Source organism: Rissa tridactyla, chromosome 8, assembly GCF_028500815.1.
Source record: "Rissa tridactyla isolate bRisTri1 chromosome 8, bRisTri1.patW.cur.20221130, whole genome shotgun sequence".
Taxonomy (NCBI): domain Eukaryota; kingdom Metazoa; phylum Chordata; class Aves; order Charadriiformes; family Laridae; genus Rissa; species Rissa tridactyla.
The window spans coordinates 2,497,953-2,516,486 of NC_071473.1; the positions used below are offsets into that span (position 1 = coordinate 2,497,953).

The 18,534-nt window shown below is 50.2% G+C and overlaps 1 protein-coding gene across 5 annotated transcripts in view; it reads right to left on the reverse strand.

Moving 5' to 3' along the window:
- MICALL2 (MICAL like 2) overlaps positions 1 to 18,534 on the reverse strand; it is a 29,776-nt gene that overhangs the window by 1,597 nt on the left and 9,645 nt on the right. For all 5 annotated transcript variants that reach the window (XM_054211122.1, XM_054211121.1, XM_054211120.1 and 2 more), the window contains 14 exons: positions 14,804 to 14,945; positions 12,175 to 12,335; positions 11,395 to 11,516; positions 10,334 to 11,005; positions 9,951 to 10,126; positions 9,009 to 9,084; positions 8,580 to 8,695; positions 7,906 to 8,055; positions 3,329 to 3,384; positions 2,704 to 2,827; positions 2,012 to 2,102; positions 1,560 to 1,633; positions 1,100 to 1,214; positions 82 to 128 (listed from right to left, as the gene is read on the reverse strand). In XM_054211122.1, coding sequence (XP_054067097.1) covers positions 82 to 128; positions 1,100 to 1,214; positions 1,560 to 1,633; positions 2,012 to 2,102; positions 2,704 to 2,827; positions 3,329 to 3,384; positions 7,906 to 8,055; positions 8,580 to 8,695; positions 9,009 to 9,084; positions 9,951 to 10,126; positions 10,334 to 11,005; positions 11,395 to 11,516; positions 12,175 to 12,335; positions 14,804 to 14,888 — 2,065 coding nt within the window. In that variant the 5' untranslated portion in view covers positions 14,889 to 14,945. The remainder of the gene's footprint in view (positions 1 to 81; positions 129 to 1,099; positions 1,215 to 1,559; positions 1,634 to 2,011; positions 2,103 to 2,703; positions 2,828 to 3,328; positions 3,385 to 7,905; positions 8,056 to 8,579; positions 8,696 to 9,008; positions 9,085 to 9,950; positions 10,127 to 10,333; positions 11,006 to 11,394; positions 11,517 to 12,174; positions 12,336 to 14,803; positions 14,946 to 18,534) is intronic.

Consider the following 18,534-nt stretch of genomic DNA (forward strand, 5'->3'; position numbering starts at 1 on the left):
GGGAGCAGACACAGAGCAGGTTGAGACCCACAGCCCCAGTGCCACCCAGTGCTGCTCTGTAAGAGTAGAAAGGGCCCTTACCCAACCTCTGGATCATGTCTGCCAACATCTGGTCCTCCTCTTGCTCTCTGTAATGGAACAGCATGGCATTAGAAAACTGCCACGTTTCATGACAAGGTGGTAGACATGAAAAACCCTGCAAAGACTACTGTTGTTCCCATTGTCAAAATGACCAACCTCCACAGCACACCCTAAGAAGAGTGCAGGAAAAAACCCAATCAGTTAGAGGAGTCCCAGACATGAGCAAATTGCATCTGGTTTCCTTGAAATCAAGGCTCTGTGCGGGGATTTCCAGACCGTGGCAGTCCAGCACTGCGGCAGGGAGGCCGCTGCCCCAGCTGGCCTATGAATCATCTGAACTCACCGAGTGGTGAAACACCACCACACCCGAGGAGATGAATAAAGGTTAAGACATCAGCAGCCTGGGGTGCTGCAGAGGTGCTCACTGCAGTCAGGGACAAACGCACTGCTGTCTCCTTGGGCCTGGGCAAGGCCAGAGCCAGAAGCCTGAGCATTACTAGAATCCTCAAGCTGGAGTCTGTACCCTGAGGTCAAGAAACGGAGGCTGCTCTCAGCAACAGGAGGCACAAATCCAGCTACTTGACACAGCAGTCTTCCTTTGAACTTGGAGCAGGATCCACCTCTCGGCTACAGTTGTTCTTTCAGCTGCTGCAGCAGACAAACATTCCTGGCTTCATGTTCCCAGAGTCCTCCTGCAGCTCCCATGCTGCCTCCATCCTCCCCAGCTCCAGCCTCTCCCTCTCTTTCCCAGCCTTATACATTTTCACAGCCCTTGTACTCACAGCAGCATTAGCTTGAGAGAGCACTGAACATGGCTGCGGTCCTGATCTCAGTTTCTAACAGCTGCCAAGGAAGCAATGGCAGCAGCATTTAGGACAAGATGGTTGGTGACAGGTCACCACCCACCTCTCATGGAGCAGAAGTCTGGATTACAGCCATTCATCCACCCCTACAGCCTGGGCAGCAGAGGAAATCATCCCCAGTGTTGGCTCATCTCCCACCATCTGAAGGCCCTCACCTGAGTCTGTCCTCATCCAGGCACTCCACGATACTATTCCGATCATTGACCGTGTTTAGGTACGAGTCCAGCAGCTCCTTCTCTCGCTCCTTCTCCCTGTGTGTCTTCAGTTCCTCTGCACAAGACAAGAGAAGCCCATCTCACAGCTATAGGTAAGTACCTCCCCGCTGTGGCTGCTGCCTCCACCCTGCTGCAGCAAGTCCCTCTCACAGACCCAAATTTTATCATCCTCATGCTCAGGGGGCACATCTTACATCCCCTCAGAAAGCACAGGTGGGTTGGATGCTTCAGGGTGTCTGCACCTGACAGCTCGACAGCACAGTCGGGAGACACCCTGCAGTGAAACTGCAATCCCTGGCAGTGTTATTCAGCTCTGAAGGACATCCCAGGGCTGGCATGCAGAGCGGAGGGCTCCACACAGCCAGGGGCCAGTAGGACTCTCAGCGCAGCTGGTCCTTACCTGGCTTGCTCATGAGATGTCGCAGCTCCGTCTCAATGTTCCACTGCTGCTCCTCCAGTTTCTGCTGCTTCATCCTGGAAGGAACCACGGAAGTGATGAGTTACTGCCTCTCCCTGCCCCAGGGACGGATACTTCTCATGTTGTGCTAAAGCCTCTTCTCTACACTGCTGACCACATGGGTGCTGGCGAGTCAAGGGCAATCTTCCTCCATCACATTTGTAAGGTTTCCCTCCCCACAAACTCATCACAGACCCTGGGTGCCCATCAGTGCTCAAAGGCCCATCAGCTAATACCTCAGGATACTGGCAGTTCTCCCAGAGACGTCCTCAAGCCCTCCCTCATCCTACCAATTGGCATGTTATTTTTTGGGCTGCCACATTCCCTGTCCTTCCCTGCTTACCGCTCACAGATGAAGTGCATAAGCAGAAGGGTGAATTTCTGGTTGTACTTACTTATACATCAGCTCTGATTCCTGTCTGAGCAGCAGCTGTTTCTCATGGATCAGTTTGAACCAATCCACCATGAGGGCATCCTCAGACTCGTCTGCAAAGGAGACAAAGGGCAAGACCCCTTCAGAAGCTGCATCGGTTCAGTCTCCCTGGCTTAAACACACAACCACTTGAGGGAGAGCCTAGGTTAACTTATATGAGCCACAGGCAACCTCACATGAAAACAGCTCATCTTTGGTACCCCTGGGTACAAGGGAAAGGGTGCAGACCACTCCCTGCAGGTCGAAGGAAGATGCTCACAGATACCCTACCACAGGGTACCCAACTCATCTTCCGTGTGGCCGGCCCAACTCTGCCATTCTGGATGAACTCACTGAGCCCTGCCAAATTGGAGCCAGCCACGACGGCCAGGCTGGCTTTGGATCCAAAAGCCAGATCAATAGCAGCTTTCCACTCCCCAAACTCCCTGATCTTCAGCCAAATAAACACAAGACCTTGCTCAAACAATATGTTAGGAAATAGCCAGAGAGGGTTCAAAATTCCCAGGGCTTTATCTTGCTATACCAGGTACCTTTGGCAACCTGGTGTCTCACATGTAGCATGAGCTCCTAGAAACGGAGCCAATAATGCCCAGGGGTAGGACATGAGCCTGACACCTTCCCACCATAACATAGCTGGCCCATGGTCTTCTTTACCTCCCTCGCAACCACGCAGCTGCTTCTCCAGATCCACTCCTTTCAATTCCAGCTCAAACAGCTGCTTCTCGATGTCACGCACCTTCTCCTGGATTTCCTCCTCGGAGAGGTAGTCTGGGTGCAGCTAGGAAAACACAATTAGGAACAAATACAGCTTTAGTGCCCTCAGACTGCCTGCTGAGGTCACAGCCCTAATGGAGATGGGAAATGACATGAGGAGCCCAACTGCAGAGCCATGTTCTGGAAGGGCCAAGGCAGCAGAGATGCAGAGCTGGCTGCTCCCAACAGAGCAGCGGCCACTGCAGTGTTACAGCGCTGATACATCGGCTGAGTGATAACATCTACCCACACTCATTAATCCACAGACATTCCTCCTCCTTTGTTGGGGAAGGCTATGTCTACCAGAATTTTCTTTGTCACTGCCTTAATCCAGCCTCTATCATCCCCCTGCATGGAGATAACCGCAGTCTCTCCACCTTCTCTCTGCCCCACAGCCTTTCACCCTTTTCCCAGGGAGTCAAATAAACCCTCCCAATAAGACAAACTGAGATATTTCTGGGCAAGCACTCCAGTAGCACACCCAGCAACCCCAGCCTGCTCCTTTACACCAGGTTTCCAGCCATACCTTGGTTGGGGACACTGCTTCGGGGCTCTGGATGCTTTCCGGAACAGAGGGTTTAACTAGAAGGGAGAAAAAAAAAAAACAAAATCAACACAATAAACTTTAAATATTTTTGTGGTGTGGGACAGTGCCTACACCACCAGAGAGCACAACAGGTCCCTGCCACCCAACAGAGAGCAATGACGACAGGCGTGTATCGGCATGCCTGACTGAGGGGAGAGATGTGTCTGCAGGGCACAGGCAGTCACCTAACTCAGGTGTGACGTGGGAGCTTGCACATGAGAATATTGACTTCCATGTTCATTTATTAGCTTGTTAAAACTCAAAGACACCTATTGTGGCAAAAGCCACACCTTATTAAGCTTCCAAAGGATAGAACAGAAATATTGGGCTACTGTCACAGGAAACACCAAGATATACTTCAAAATGCCCCTCCAAGTGCTCTTGTACAAAGAAGTATCAGTAAATACTGATGAACAAAAGATGGTCTAGGGGACCTTAGCATAAGCCTCAGGAAACCAAGGTTCAATTCCTTCCACAAAACACTTCCTAGGTGAGAAGTCCCTTAAGCCCCACTACACAGCGTTATTTAAGCCCTGGACACCTATTAAAAATCAATCCTTAAGCAACGTGTGTTTGTTCCACTGTGCCTCAGCTTCCTCTGCCCAACTGTGCTGCAAGGATAACTACAGAAGAGTGTGAGGTATTCGGATACCCGAGGGGCCGGGCTGGATAATTACCACAGAGAGAGAACAGAGGCGTACGTGGATGATGTGATAGGAAGGAAAACTCTAGTATCAAAAGAGCAGGGCTGTAAAAGAGGCAGCAGCGGTGCAGGCTCAGCACACACAAGGAGAAAGACGGGACAGACTAGGGGAGCCCCCTGAGAGTCTCTGGCAATTGGTGCTGACTGGAGGCAGAGCTCAAGGACAACTCTCCAGTCGCCCAGTCCCTGCTCTATTGCGTTTCCCAGGAAGAGTGCAAAAGGAGAAGATGCTGGATGTGGCAAGCGGCTGTGTTGTCCCTGCACTGCTGGCCTCCATCAGGTTACCATTCCCTCTGGATGCTGCTCTGTTGGCCTGTACGCCACCTGCGACTCGCACGTCTCTCCAAGGTTCCTCCAAGAAGGACCTGGCCTGCCATGGGCAGCCTGCTGCTGCCGTCCGAGCAACACCTCCCTCTCCCACCTCAGCCCTGCACCTCCAGGCCCCTTCTGGCTGATCTCTGCAGCTTCTCCAACCAAGGCAGAAAGCTGCACCACTGATCGTGAGGAGGCCAAGGTCACTGGAGGGGAACAGCTAGTAAAACGATGCTCTCCTGACCAGCTCAGGGTGCGATATCCCCTGATAGCCTCAAGTTCTGTCTTGCCAGACACAAGATGGGTTGGGCTGCTTGCCTGCAAACTGGAAGCAGTACAGTCAGAGCCTCCTTTCTCAACAGAAAACACTGCTTATACCAAAGAAAACTAACGACCTACAGAAATGCTCACCATCCATATTGCCCCACGCGACACATGGAGCACTAAGGGCAGGAACAGTAGCTGACTCTTCACAGTAGCCCTCTGAGTGCTGAGGTAAAGACCTATACAGAGGAGCAACAAGTCTCTCCTTAACCCACAGGCTGCCAAGCGACAGCGCCAAGAGAACAGCCTTTCAGATGGCAGACTTGCACAGACGTGGAAAACGGGGACAGACTGCTGGGAAGGTTTCCCGCAGCGGGCACTCCCCAACGGCAATCATTAAACTTTAGGAAGACGGATATAAAACCAGCCTCCCTTATCTTAACAGCACACTTCCTGGGAAAGATGTAATGCTGAACCTTGTGGCTGAGTCTGAGGAAAAGGGAGATGGAAAGTTTTGGGAAAATTATGTCAGTCTTTAAAATAGACAATGCAATTGGAGGTTGGATGCTTCGTAGCTGTCAGAGGCGCAGGCTGAGGACAATGCTGAAACCAGCTAACAACTACTACAGCATGAGGCCACCGAGCCATTGAGACCCATCCTGCTTGCTCCGAGACAAACATCAGGGTCAGGGCTGAGCCCTGCCGTGAGGACATTCTAGTCCAGACACGTAAGACAGTGCCAGGTGGGGTAAGGAAAGGGGAGAACAAACAAGTCACGCAAAGAGGACAGCAGCAAATATCAGGTTAGTTCCAGAAAATTTCTAGCCCAACAAGAACTTAATCTGGCTACTGCCATAAAAGACAATGAAAAATATTTCTATAAATACATTAGCAACAAAAGGAGGACTAAGGAAAATCTCCATCCTTTATCAGAGGGCAGGGGGAAACACAGTGACAAAGGATGAGGAAAAGGCTGAGGTACCTAATGCCTTCTTTGTTTCAGTTTTTAACAGTAAGACCGATTGTTCTCTGGGTACCCAGCCCCCTCACTTGGATGACAGGGATGGGGAGCAGAACGAAGCCCCCATAACCCAAGGGGAAACGGTTAGTGACCTACTGCACCACTGAGACACACACGTCCATGGGGCCGGATGGATCCATCCAAAGGTACTGAGCTGGCGGAGGTGCTCACCACGCCAGTTTCCATCATTTCTCAGCAGTCCTGGCTAAGCGGGGAGGTCCCGGTTGACTGGAAGATAGTAAACGTGATGCCCATCTACAACAACGGCCGGAAGGAGGATCTGAGGAATTACAGGCCTGTCAGTCTGGCCTCGGTGCCTGGGAAGGTCATGGAGCACATCATCTTGAGTGCCATCATGCAGCACCTACAGGACAACCAGGCGATCAGGCCCGATCAGCATGGGTTTATGAAAAGCAGGTCCTGCTGGACTTATCTGATCTCCTTCTGTGATAAGATGACCCGCTTAGTGGACAAGAGAAAGGCTGTGGATGTTGTCTACCTAGACTTTAGTAAAGCCTTTGACACCGTTTCTCACAGCATTCTCCTGGAGAAACTGGTTGCTCATGGCTTGGATGGGCGTACACTTCGCTGGCTAAAAAAACCTGGCTGTAAGGCCAGGCCCAGAGAGTTGTGGTGAATGGAGTTAAATCCAGTTGGTGGCCGGTCACAAGTGGGGTTCCCCAGGGCTCAATATCAGGGCCAGTTCTGTTTAATATCTTTGTCAACAAACTGGATGAGGGGATCAAGTGCATCCTCAGTATGTTTGCAGATGACACCACGCTGGGCGGGAGTGTTGATCTGCTTGAGGGTAGGAAGGCTCTGCAGAGGGATGTGGACAGGCTGGATCGATGGGCCGAGGCCAATGGTTTGAGGTTCAACAAGGCCAAGTGTCGGGTCCTGCATTTGGGTCATAACAGTGCTACAGGCTTGGGGCAGAGTGGCTGGAAAGCTGCCCTGTGGAAAAGGACCCGGGGGTTGTTGGTCGACAGGTGGCTGAATATGAGCCAGCACAGCGTGCCCAGGTGGCCAAGAAGGCCAACAGCATCCTGCCCTGTATCAGAAACAGTGTGGCCAGCAGGACTAGGGAAGTGATGATCCCCTTGTACTCGGCACTGGTGAGGCTGCACCTCGAATACTATGTTGAGTTTTGGGCCCCTCATGACAAGAAAGACAATGAGGTGCTGGAGTGAGTCCAGAGAAGGGCAATGAAGCTTGTGAGGGGTCTGGAGCACAAGTCTTGTGAGGAGCAGCTGAGAGAACTGGGGTGGTCTAGCCTGGAGAAAAGAAGGATGAGGGGAGACCTTATCACTCTCTACAGCTCCCTGAAAAGAGGGTGTAGCGAGGTGGGTGTTGGTCTTTTCTCCCAAGGAAAAAGCAACAGGACAAGACGAAACAGCCTCAAGTCGCACCAGGAGAGGCTTGTATTGGATATTAGGAAAAATTTCTTCACCAAAAGGGTTATCGAGCATTGGAACAAGCTGCCCAGGGAAGTGTTTGAGTCACCATCCCTAGAGGTATTTAAAATTGTGTAGACATGGTGCTGAGGGACATGGGTTAGTGGTGGACTTGGCAGTGCCAGGTTTATGGTTGGACTCAATGACCTTAAAGGTCTTTTCCAACCGACATGATTCTATCAGTCTATGATTCGCATTGTGGTGGGATATGTAGGAGAAAGGACAACTGGGTATAGGAGGAGAGGTACACAGTAAAGCTGTGGTTGAACATACAGGAACAAACTGGATTAAGGGTAGGGACAAACTGGTCAGAACATCTTTTGAAAGTACAAGAAGCAGCAGCCTTGGCTGCTGCTACTGTGTGTCCTGCCAGCTGGAGTCTCTGGCTGACAGTTCTCTGCATTCCTTTCATTTCCCAAAGCCACTCAACTAGAGAGGAAGAGAGACATCAACTAGATCCCAATTCCCTTCGAATTAGGAGATGGTCCTCTTCATAGCTTTGAGTCTAAAGAATGACAGGGCAGCGACCCTGAAAAATCCCTGTTTTAATTTATTCCCTTCCCACCAAATTCTCTGGTCCAGCTGGTTCCTGCTTAGGCCAAGCTGGCTAATTAAAATTAATGACACAGATTTTTCCCCAATGACAACAGCCACAGGCTTAGCCACAGAAAACTCAGGGACACATCTCCCATATTGACCACTCAGTCTGTCCCCTGACAGTGCAGAGGAGAGAGTGCCTTTTAGCAGGCAGAAGACACCTTACATGTGGTAGTGCTTTTCTTCAACTGGTCGCCCTCTTCCTCCTTCTTCGCAGAGCTCCCAGAGTCTTCCCAGCCTTGCTTTGAATTCTGACAGCTCCTGATAAGATCTGAGCTGGGGATCAACCTCTTCTTCATGAATCCACCAGATGAAGCTGGATTAAGAAGCACAGACAGGTTTTGGGTAAGAAATTTCAACCTTCATCTCATAAAAATCCCTTCATTGTCCAGCATCTCTGGCACTCACCCCTAGCCTCTTTCATTTCTAGTCCTAGTTCTCCTCTCTTGATGATAGCAAGGGGCACAAGCCCAAAGGAAACAGGGGAAAAACCACCGATTACAAAGCCAGAGTACAAGAGAAGGGCAGAGGAGAAGAATAAAAGGTTGGGAACCATCACCAAGATTTCTCACAATTTCACATTTATGCAAGAGAGGGTAAGCAAAATCTTGCTAGCTGTCTTGCAGAAGAAGGGCACCCTGTGAAGACCGAGTCCCTCTCCTGGGGGAAGGATGGCTCTCCAAATAAAGGCACCACAGGGCCAAAGCAGGTGCAGAAAGCAAGAATCCCTGAAAGCAAGACACAATCTCCACCAACGTGTTCCTCACGTGTGCCTTGCAGCACTAATGCCTGTCCCTTGCCTGACTAGCAGAACGGAGGCAAAGCTTATATCCTTCATACCGGAGTCCTGCTTTGCTGATGGGACAACTAACGGACTTGGCTTTGTCTCCTTGTGTGCTGGGCTCCCTGTTCCCACCTGGGAGTTATCAGTAGGTTTCTTAGAGCCACCTTGGTCTCTGCAAAGAAGAAAGACAAAGGTAGGAAACCATTCTTCTTGCAGAATGGTCCACAGGAAGAGTTCTGGACATCCGGGGCTGGATCTGGGATAGTCACACTTTTCTAATCAAGAGTCCCACAATTTGAAATATGTTTTCCCTCCCCAGAGATGAAAGTCTTTGCCTTTTCCATCAAATTGTCAAACACAGAAGCATTAAAACACAGGAGCTCTTCCCTCCTATGTGTACGCAGACCTGCAGCAACAAATGCAGCTGCAGACACGAACATCCCCATTCACTTCTCACAGAGACCCACCAGCTCCAAGACACTCACTTGTTGGCCACAGGCTTCAACAGAGATCTCCACTCTGCTGGGCTCTCAGACTTGTCTTCACCAACGTTCTTGCTTCCTAAAGGAAGGGACATACCAAGATAACATCAGATCCTATAAAAAGAAACAAGCGAGATCTGTGTCTCAGGAGGATCTTAGGAGATAAGCCATGCACTGGGGTAGATACTGTGACGTTATTGCAGCAAACCAGCACCAGTTCAACAAGTTTAACACAGACAAATTCACATACAATAGATAGCAAATAACCTTGGTGGCATTTTAACCCTTTTGGATCATACGCTTTAAACCTTATGCAGCTACAGAAACATAGCCACTGTGTGTAAATGAACGGGCATGTTCAACAGCAACGTAACACAACCAGCTCAGACCTCAGAGACCAAAGGATGGGGCAGGAAGTGTGGGAGAGAAAAAAACCACAAGCTCACAGCAAACTGCAGACAGATACTAATTCCGGCCCCCAAAAAAGACAGGCCATCTGGAAGTGGTTGAGATACTGGGTACCCCCAGAACATCATCCCTCAGCCCACTGGTCAGTCATTGTGGTGGTAGCTCGGTTCAAAACAGGCAAGGAGGCTGGGTGAGCCCCAGCTGCAATCACAAAAATCATCCTGAAGTTCTGGCAAGGTCTGGAAAAGTCTGCCTAAGCCTCTGAAATCTACCACGATCCCAACGTTTGATGACAGCTAGTACAACTTCAAATACCCGGAGATCCTCAGAGAAGAAAAACTCACCATGCTTGAAGAGAACAGTTACACAGGGACAAATGGAGGTGTGTTGAGCCCCAGAATGCAGAAAACCCTTAAGTGGTGGTACAGACAGAAAGTGTTTGAGTCACTGACACATGCAGTGTACTGGTCCAAGAGAAAAGCATAAAGTTGGCATGCTGTGTCCAGGCAGAGCTTCATGTGAATCCGTCATGCTCACCTTTGATGCCTTTCGACTCTGGCTTGTTCACAGAGTCAACAGGTTTGCTGGCAGCCTGGCTCTTGGGCAGAGGGTCTGTGATCTTCTCCTGTTTCAGTGCTGTGTACCCTGGTTTGCTGGACTGTGCTTTTGGAGCTGGACTCTGCCACTGAGGACTGCTGGGAGAAAACCTGCCACTGCAAAAAAGAACAACCTAGTGAGCCTTTTTGAAAGGACAGACGTTTTTATTGGCCTCTGTTCCAAAGACTTGGATGAGTCCCTCTACATGTCTTTAAATCTCATCCACAAAAGCAGTCAGGAAAAAGGGAAGAAAGATGCAGGGCGTTCTCCAAGTTATCCCAAGGATTATCTTGGGAGTAAAGAGGGAAAGAAATAGCAGTTACCTGCTGGATGCTGAGGAGCCAGTGGAAGTGGGTCCTCCTGGCCTGTTTGGAGAGGTGTTTGATCCAGCTAGAGCCTGTATAATGTGGTTACGTGCCTGATCCTTCTCAGCATTCACTGGACTGACCTCAGTAGTGCTTCTGACAGAGGGAGTTTTACCAGGGCCATGAGAAGAAGGGACTTGTTTTTTAGTGTCAGAGGTTTTATTGGTGGAAGACTCCAACGACCGAAAAAAATTTTCTCGGGCTTGCTGTGTTTTTGTTGTGGAGGTTGTCCAAAGGGGCCCTGAGGGGGTACCTTCATGGTGATCTGTTTTATTTCCCAACGGGGTACCTTTGCAGTCATTTGGTTTATTTACGGGTGAAGAGGACCACGGAGTATTTACACTTTTGAAGCCAGAACTTCCAGAAGATGAAACAGATGGCTTGGTTGAATTAGCAAGGCCTTCCTGGCTGGGTTTCTTCAACACCTGCTCCAGTTTCTTGGGTTCTGCTGTTTTCTGGAATGCCCTGGCAGCGGTAGGGGCTGGGGTGCGCTCCGGTTTGTTCCCCGAACTGCGGAGACCAGAGATCTGGACATTGTCTGGCTGCTGGTGGCTGGTACAGATGAACGTACCAGGCTCAGGCCCAGCTTTGTAGCTTCCAGGAAGAAGCACGTTCCAACACTGCCTGCACCTGTGGATAAGAAAGTCTCAGAAAACATCCTCCAGAGCACTGGGAGGCCATTGACACGCAGCTGAGAGTGCAGGCACAATTCCACTGTCAGCACAGGGAGGGTGAAGGTACCACACTGGCAGTGAGCAGACCCTGTGTGCACATTCCTCAGGCACCAAAACGGGAGCTGCTGATAGCATGGCCTGAAGTAGGAAAGGCGTGGGTGAAAACAGACCTGCGCAAAGAGTTTCCCCTACGCACGGGTCAAGAGCAGGCCCAGGTTGCCTCCACTCAGACAAAAACGTCCTCCATCACCTTGAGTGCCTCACATCACCCTCCCTCCAGTCCCAAGGGAACCAGGCTGCCCCTCTGCAACTCACAGGCCTGCGCCCCCTTTTGAAGAGCTGTACCTGAAGCAGTTCCTGTGATAGAGCTTCCCATCCACCAAGTAGCGCTGCACCAGGTGCACGTGGTTCCCGCAGATCCCACAGCTGCTGCTTGGAATGTTCCCGCTCTCCGCCAGGACCCCTTTCTGTGGGGAAACACAGTGGGTGAGCAGGCAGCACTGTGGCCCCGCGTACAGCTGTGAGTCTCCCAGGCAGGCGAGAGTTTGACACGCACAGCCAGTTGGCTGGGACAGAGAAGTGATATCCAGAAAATCCCTGCTCCCAATAACCCCGTGTTCATGAGAAGTGGAACAGCCCTCGGGAGGATAGAGTAAGGGGGACCACAAAGCCAGAGGACCAGGGGGTTTTGTCCATCTGTGGGAAACTAAAGTGCAAAGGTCTCTGATTTGAATTAGCTGAGAAAGGTCCTTACCCTTTTGAGAGAGGGGCTTCCTTTCTTCCACCCCGTTTTTGTCTCTACTCTGCTTTGAAACTGTTTCCAAGAATTTAATCAATGTTTTCTAGCAAAAATAATACCTTCTGTTAAAAATCTCCATCCCCAAGATCTAGGAACAGCACAGCCATGTCCCGTTCACCACTAGATAAATCCCATCTGACTGACGGCTTTCCAGTGACTCCCACCTGAACCTGTGCAGTAACCAGACCTTGGGATTAAGTCCTCCATGGTGAGCAGAAAATTTAGAGACTATGTCCTTACCACTAGGAGCCTTGAACTGGCAAAATACCCTCTAGCTCACTGAACAGATTTAAGGTTGAAAGAACACCCCAAAACACATTTCTTACCGTGGTGACTGGGGAGGCTTCTTTTGGCTTAGCTCTGGCAGGTGGGTGGGCAGGAGGCAGTTTTGGTGGCACTGGCTTAGGAGGCTCTGAAACAGCTTTCTTCCCAAGAGGCTGCTCCTGAGGTTCAGAGGAAGGACGCTTGATTCCAGCCATGCCTCCAACTGGAAGAAAGGAAGAAGGGAAGATTTTAAGGTCACATAAGGAAAGCCCATGAGCTTAGGAGTCATTTACAATATAAGAAGATCCAGAGGTGCCTGGTAGATAACATGCAAAGCATCCAAGGGGACACAGGCTTCCTTCACAAGCTGTTCTGTAGTGACGTGAGGGGCAAGAGGTGCCAAGTGAATTTTACCAACATACGCTGGAATCATCTGGTAGCTGAAACTGCTGATTTTTTTTTCATCTCAGGGACTTCCATGGAGGGGAATGAAAAAAATGGAAAAATGCAAAACTTCGTCAGTCAGTGAACAAAACCTGAGGTTTGTACCTGGCCCACAGTTTGGCTAGAACGATCACTGCTGAAACAGGCACTGCTGTCAGGTGTTACAGCTAAGGAACTAAAGCACGAAGGGTTTGCTTCATTCAAGTTGCCGTGCTCCAGACTTCCTACACACCCTGGACCTTCACTGCTGTGGGTGTCCACCCCACATCCCAGCTGGGGACTCTCACGGAGCAAACAGGCTTGTCAGATGCAGAAATGACCACTAAAAATGCGTAATTCTACAACAGAGACTTGGAGGTGCCATGGTGGTGATGATGCAGAAACCAACAGCCTCAAGAAGCCTGCAAATGCCAAATCCTTTTCTTTCCAGATGAAAGAGAAACCCTCTAAATTCACAACAAGCGGAGAAAAGAGAATCCTAAACACACTCCAATCAAGCAAGGAATGAGAAGTGCAGGAGGCTTCCCTGGGAAATAAGGCTTCCTGCACAGTTTTTACAGACAAGACCCCCCATCTGTCTCACGGGCATGTTATTTTTGCGCAACTTCCTATTCTGAATGTCTCTGTGTTCCTTGTGGGATATTTGAGCCACATCTTCACTTTAAGAGCAACAAATTAAATGACCACCCATCTGAAAAGAGATTATACCCTTCTCGGTAAATACAGAGGGAGTCTGGGCAGGGTGTCGGGAGCAGACAGGAAGCTCAGTTCCCAGCAGTTTTCTCTCAATAAAGCTAAGTATCCAAATAAACACCCTCTTAAACACACTCTTTTACCGCAGCGACCGGTGGACTGGTTACAGCTGACGCAGCAAATGGTTTAGGCTCGGGTTGCCCCCTCGCTTCCCACTTGCGCCATTTATCGAGTTCTCAAAGCCCAGCACAAAGATGGGTGGCTTCGGCTCTGCTCTTCCGTAAACGCCTGACCTCAATAAAATCTTGGCCGCCGCCCTCTCTGGCCTTCTGCGTCCTGCTTATTTCATGGTCCTGCTGGAGCCCGTTCGAAGGGCACGACTATGGTATTGGGAGTCCGCTTGGTGTCAGAGGGCACATTCTTGGCTGGGCTCATTTTCAGACATGCACATTCACCCCAGCAACAGGAATGCAACCAGAGCGTTTTGTGGGACACTAGAGAGTATAAAAATGTGCTGTGCTTGATGACGGGGTAGGCAAGATGCTGGGGGGAGGGGGGTAAAGACCCCAAACTGACCCAGATTCCCACCACTTGTCACAAACACGATGGAATTTGTTTGACTCCAATCAGCAGGGTTTTAAAACAAGAAACAAAAAATGAAGAGGGGGGAGGGAAGAGGTTGTGGAGGGAGAGAAAAAAGCATGCTTAAATGTGTAAAGAGGTGGAGAAGGGGGAAGAGTTTAGACATTAAAGGCAGCTCTCAGAGTGAATTGTGCTTTCTTTTCAAGATGTAGGACATTTTCAATTCATATCTGTCTTCTCCATCTAGATTCACCTTAACTAGTTAAGTCATTCATGTCCCACTTTCTAAAGTTTCCTCTGGAGGAACCTGTGAAATTGGTTTATCGTATTATTTCATTTTGTACGAGCTTAAAGCCAAATATAAACCAAGTCTACAATAATGCTCCTGTGAGCCCAGATAAACTCTCCAGTACGTGAATATAATGCCTTGGCAGCTCTGTGGCCTGTTTTATGTTTGAAAGAATTGCTATCGCAATTATGTCAGTTAAGGGGGTCATATTCTCCTACTTCCTTCTATCAGTACTGCTGTCCTGTGCAAGCCCTACCACGGATGCTCTTACACTGGCACAGCCTCACAGACAAGCTCAGCCTTGTTAGACTCCGTGTTCTCACCAGCCCTCTGGCGTGGCAAGGACTGGAGCAGGGACAGAGGTGCTCGAGAAAGGAAAACTGTGGTGAGGACCACAAAGCACAGAGAGTGCTCCTGTCTGGCTGAACCATAGGAAATTTTAGATTGTGTACTAAATTTTAAGGCACTGGTTTTCAAGACAAGGCATGGCCCTGTGCCTTTACAAAAACACTGGTGATACTGTAGGCCAGTGTGTAAACAGTTCAGATGCTCCATTAAAATAGATCTGGTACCAAAAGGCCTCTGTGCAGTCTATTTTGCTTTTCTAAGCTTGTTAGGGGGCAAGGGAAAGCACAAAATTGAGTCCCGATCGTTCCCACCCCTGCAGGGAAGACGGTACTTACTAGGAGACCGTCCATGGAAGTAGTTATAATACTGGGAAACATAGGTGAGGATGCTCAGCCTGTCTGGTACCCTCAGCGCAACCATATCCTCTGCATCCAGCAAGGCTGGGATCCCCAGCTCCTCCTCCGCCACTCGAAATGCCTAGAGAAGGAAGGAGAAAAAATAAATAAACAGGGGTCTTGTCCAGCCCAGGCTGCAGAGCTGCTTCTCATCAGAAGTAAGAAACTTCACTGCAAACAGCCCCACTCGAATAATAACTCTACTGGGGAACAGCTGCACCAGTTTAACTCCTACATCGTACGGCCGTTACAGGAACCAACGGAGTCATGGCTTCCAGCCACGGCGTTGAGAAATTCAGGCAGGGAGCCAAAAATCTGGCCTGGCAAGCTGGCCGTAGCTCACTGCACGGGAACTCACCTGGGCTTCCCCATCTCTTCCTCCAGCCTGACTCTATCTGGATATGCACAGCTGCGGAGAGCAAGGCCTGGCAGAAGGGGATGCATCAGTCCAGGCTGGCAAACTCGTTTCCAGGCTTCCAGCCCAACCTGGAGCGCTCCCCAATTAACGGTGCGCCGGTAGGTGTTTGCAGGCAGCTTTCTATCTCCAAGTGCTGTGCAAATGTTAACGCTTCCTGCATACTGCCTGCTCTTCCCCATCTGAAAAGGGGGAAATCTCAGGCTGCAGGAGGGAGCTCTCTCTCCCAGACTAGAGAGGGGGAAGAGAGGAATAATGCAGAATTCCTGATACCTACCTCCCTTCCAGCTTAACCATTTCCATGCTCCCTAACGTGTATTTGGGGCAAATATTCTTCTTTGTGGTCCTCTCTGCTTTCAAACTGCAGGATCGAAGTCAGTTAAAGGAAGGAAAAGCTGTTTTGTTTTGCCTCTGAACAAGAGCCTTTACTAGAGGACAAAAAAATATGCAGTATCCATAGAGCAACTTTGCCCTTGCTCAACTCAGGGCTTTTACTAGGGACTTTCTCCAGCCTTCTTCCTTCCTGGCTTATAGGAAAAAATCCTTTCCCTCGCCCTTTGGAGCATCCCCTTTGAAATGCCAACACAGCAAAGGAAAAGAGCACTTGCAGGAATGGAGACACAAGGAAGGCTACTGCTGAACCCCACAATGAAAGGGTTAAAGAAAGACTTGAACGTGTTAAAACCCTCCGCATCTGACCTCTGGCACAGACACACAGCAGTGTTGGTGTACAAGCCAACTATTCCCTCTTAAAAGAAACAAACAGCCATTATTTTTTAGCAAGATAATTACCATTTTTTTCCATTGGATATCCCAGTAAAAACTCAACTGAGCTGACATTAAGCACACTTTCAGCCAGTTACCTCCGGCTGCGTCATCCCGGCTGCCAGCCCAGCCTGGCGCTTGCCTGTCTTGTAACTTGCTACTTAATATATTCTGTGGAGCGTTCCCCATCGCACTGGCTGCACAACTGGTCTGACCAGTGGAGTTTTCTTGCCGGACATTCCCGGTGTGCAGTCTAGCGGGGGACGCAGGCCATGCCACCTCCTGCCAGATGGTGCCACAGGCGAGACCAGCACAACAGGCACAGAACAAGCGCGAGGGGTTGCCTGGACCACAAAGAGGAGGGTGCTCTATGCACACAACTGGGTTGGTGAGCAATGCAGAGAGCAGCATTAGGATGTAGTGTTCCCTGTGCCTACAGCATCCTCGTGTTCCTGGGAATTGCTCTTGCCTGGAGGTCCAACGAGATCACCACCTAACATGGCCCAGTTGCCCTTCTCCTCTATCCCTTCTCCTCCTTAAAGGCCTGCCTGGGCTGGCCTTTTAAGAAGCAATACGTTATTTCTGCATAACATTTTTCATCAGTGCAGCTCCAAGTGCTTTAAGAGGGAGGTAAGTGTCACTGCTCCCATTCTGCATAGAGGAGGCAAAGTGATACACTCGAGACCATCTGAGCTGGCCAGGAACAGCTTTCTTCTGACGCAAGCCATCGCTGTATCTGCTACACCATGCCACCATCCATTAGCACTGAAAGAACTGGATCCAAGGCCTCTAGAAACGATTCTCTTTATATATTTTTGAAATCTTTATCAAAAAAATGCCACCAACTGAAATTTTCCTAGGGTTTGGGGTTGAGGTTTTTTGGCACTTGAGAAGTGGCACATTCTTCCTCAGCAGAAGACCTTATATAGCAAATTGCAGCCCGGACAAGATTTTTTTAGTTGAATACTACAGCTCCTGAAAAGAAGCTATTGAATCGTAAGGCATCGAGGAGGGTCTGAACGATAGCTGAGGAACAGCACTGGGAGAAATCAGGCCTACTCATATCCCGAAGGCAGCTAGAGGAAGACCGTGTAGGAGCTAGGATGGAGAGCAGCCCGAGGGGGGAGGCCAGCACAGGAGCCCACGGGGAGATGGAGAGGTCAACCCCACCCACGGCAGAGCCAAGGCAGCAGGATACCAGCAGTGAAAGGGCAACACAGACAAGTCACCCTACAGCAGGTGGAATAAGGAAGGGAAAGCAAAACAGAGGACATAAAAGAAACTAAGAAATGGAGGGAGGAAAGGGAGGGGAACACAGGCTGTGACAAAAGAGGGGAGCAACTCTATTTATGAGAGGCACAAAGAAGCTTTTCATTAATAAAAGCAGTGGAGGCGGCTGGTACAGCTCATTTCCCAGGGACAAGCAAAGCCGCCCTGGGAGAGCAGACACCATCAGCCCGGCTGGGGAAGCAGCAACACTCAGGGCTTCACAGCACTCTGGCCGGGATGACCGTCCACAGCGAAGAGTCCCTGATGCCTGCCAAACACCAAACCTCAAGTGCAAAACCGCTTGGTCTGAATCTCACCTAGAGAAGAGGAACACGCAGGGCTGAACCCCAGAGAGTGTGAATAACTGCTCACATACTGCAGCCCCAGCCTGGGGAGCGGGGGGTCTGTCACAGGCACTCTGAACATGGCCAGGGCCAAAGGGGAGCAGAAGCTTAGGAGCATGGGGGGCTAAGTTTAGCTCTCCCGGAGGCAAGGACCACCGCAGATGGCTCACTGCGTCAGAGGATGTCATTCCTCCAGTCCAGACAAGAGTAAGCTGCCGTGGTTCGTTCACATCCCGAGCTCCTGCCAAGCAGCCACAAAGCTGTGTGGAGCGATGCCAAGGGAAAAAGAAGCACTTTAATCTGCTGCCTCCCTCTTTGCGAGGGAGAGAGGGAGAAAAAAATCCTTCCTTGGAGCACTAAGCCCATACTTGAATCCAGTGCAGGAAGGGATTGGCCTGCCCAGCTTCTACTTTCTTCATAGAGAGAACAAGAGAAACTCAAATCCCACCCTAGAGCGAAGTGTCCAGGCAGGATGAGGTTTTAGATTGTCTCCACCTTCCAGCAGTCTTCATTCCCTGCACTGGAAACGAGCAGAAATGGGGAGAGACTCCCCATGCTTCCCCTCTCGCATCATCTACCTCCCAGTTCCTGCACCATCCCTCAGGAGCATCATGTACTCAATATCTCCATGTCCCTGTCTTGACCTCCAGCATCTCTGCCCAAGCTCCTGCTGCCACAGGACACACCGGACACAGGCATCGCCGTGCAGCCAGTGAAATGTGAGCAGTCTGAGGGTGTTTTCAAGCAGCCAGCAAGCCTGGACATTGCCATTCAAATCAGAAGGCTGGACACATGCAGAATAAGGCAAAGGACACTCAGCACACTGCAGGGTTTCTGTTGCTAAACCCCATAAGCAAAGTGCCAGGTCATAGACTAGA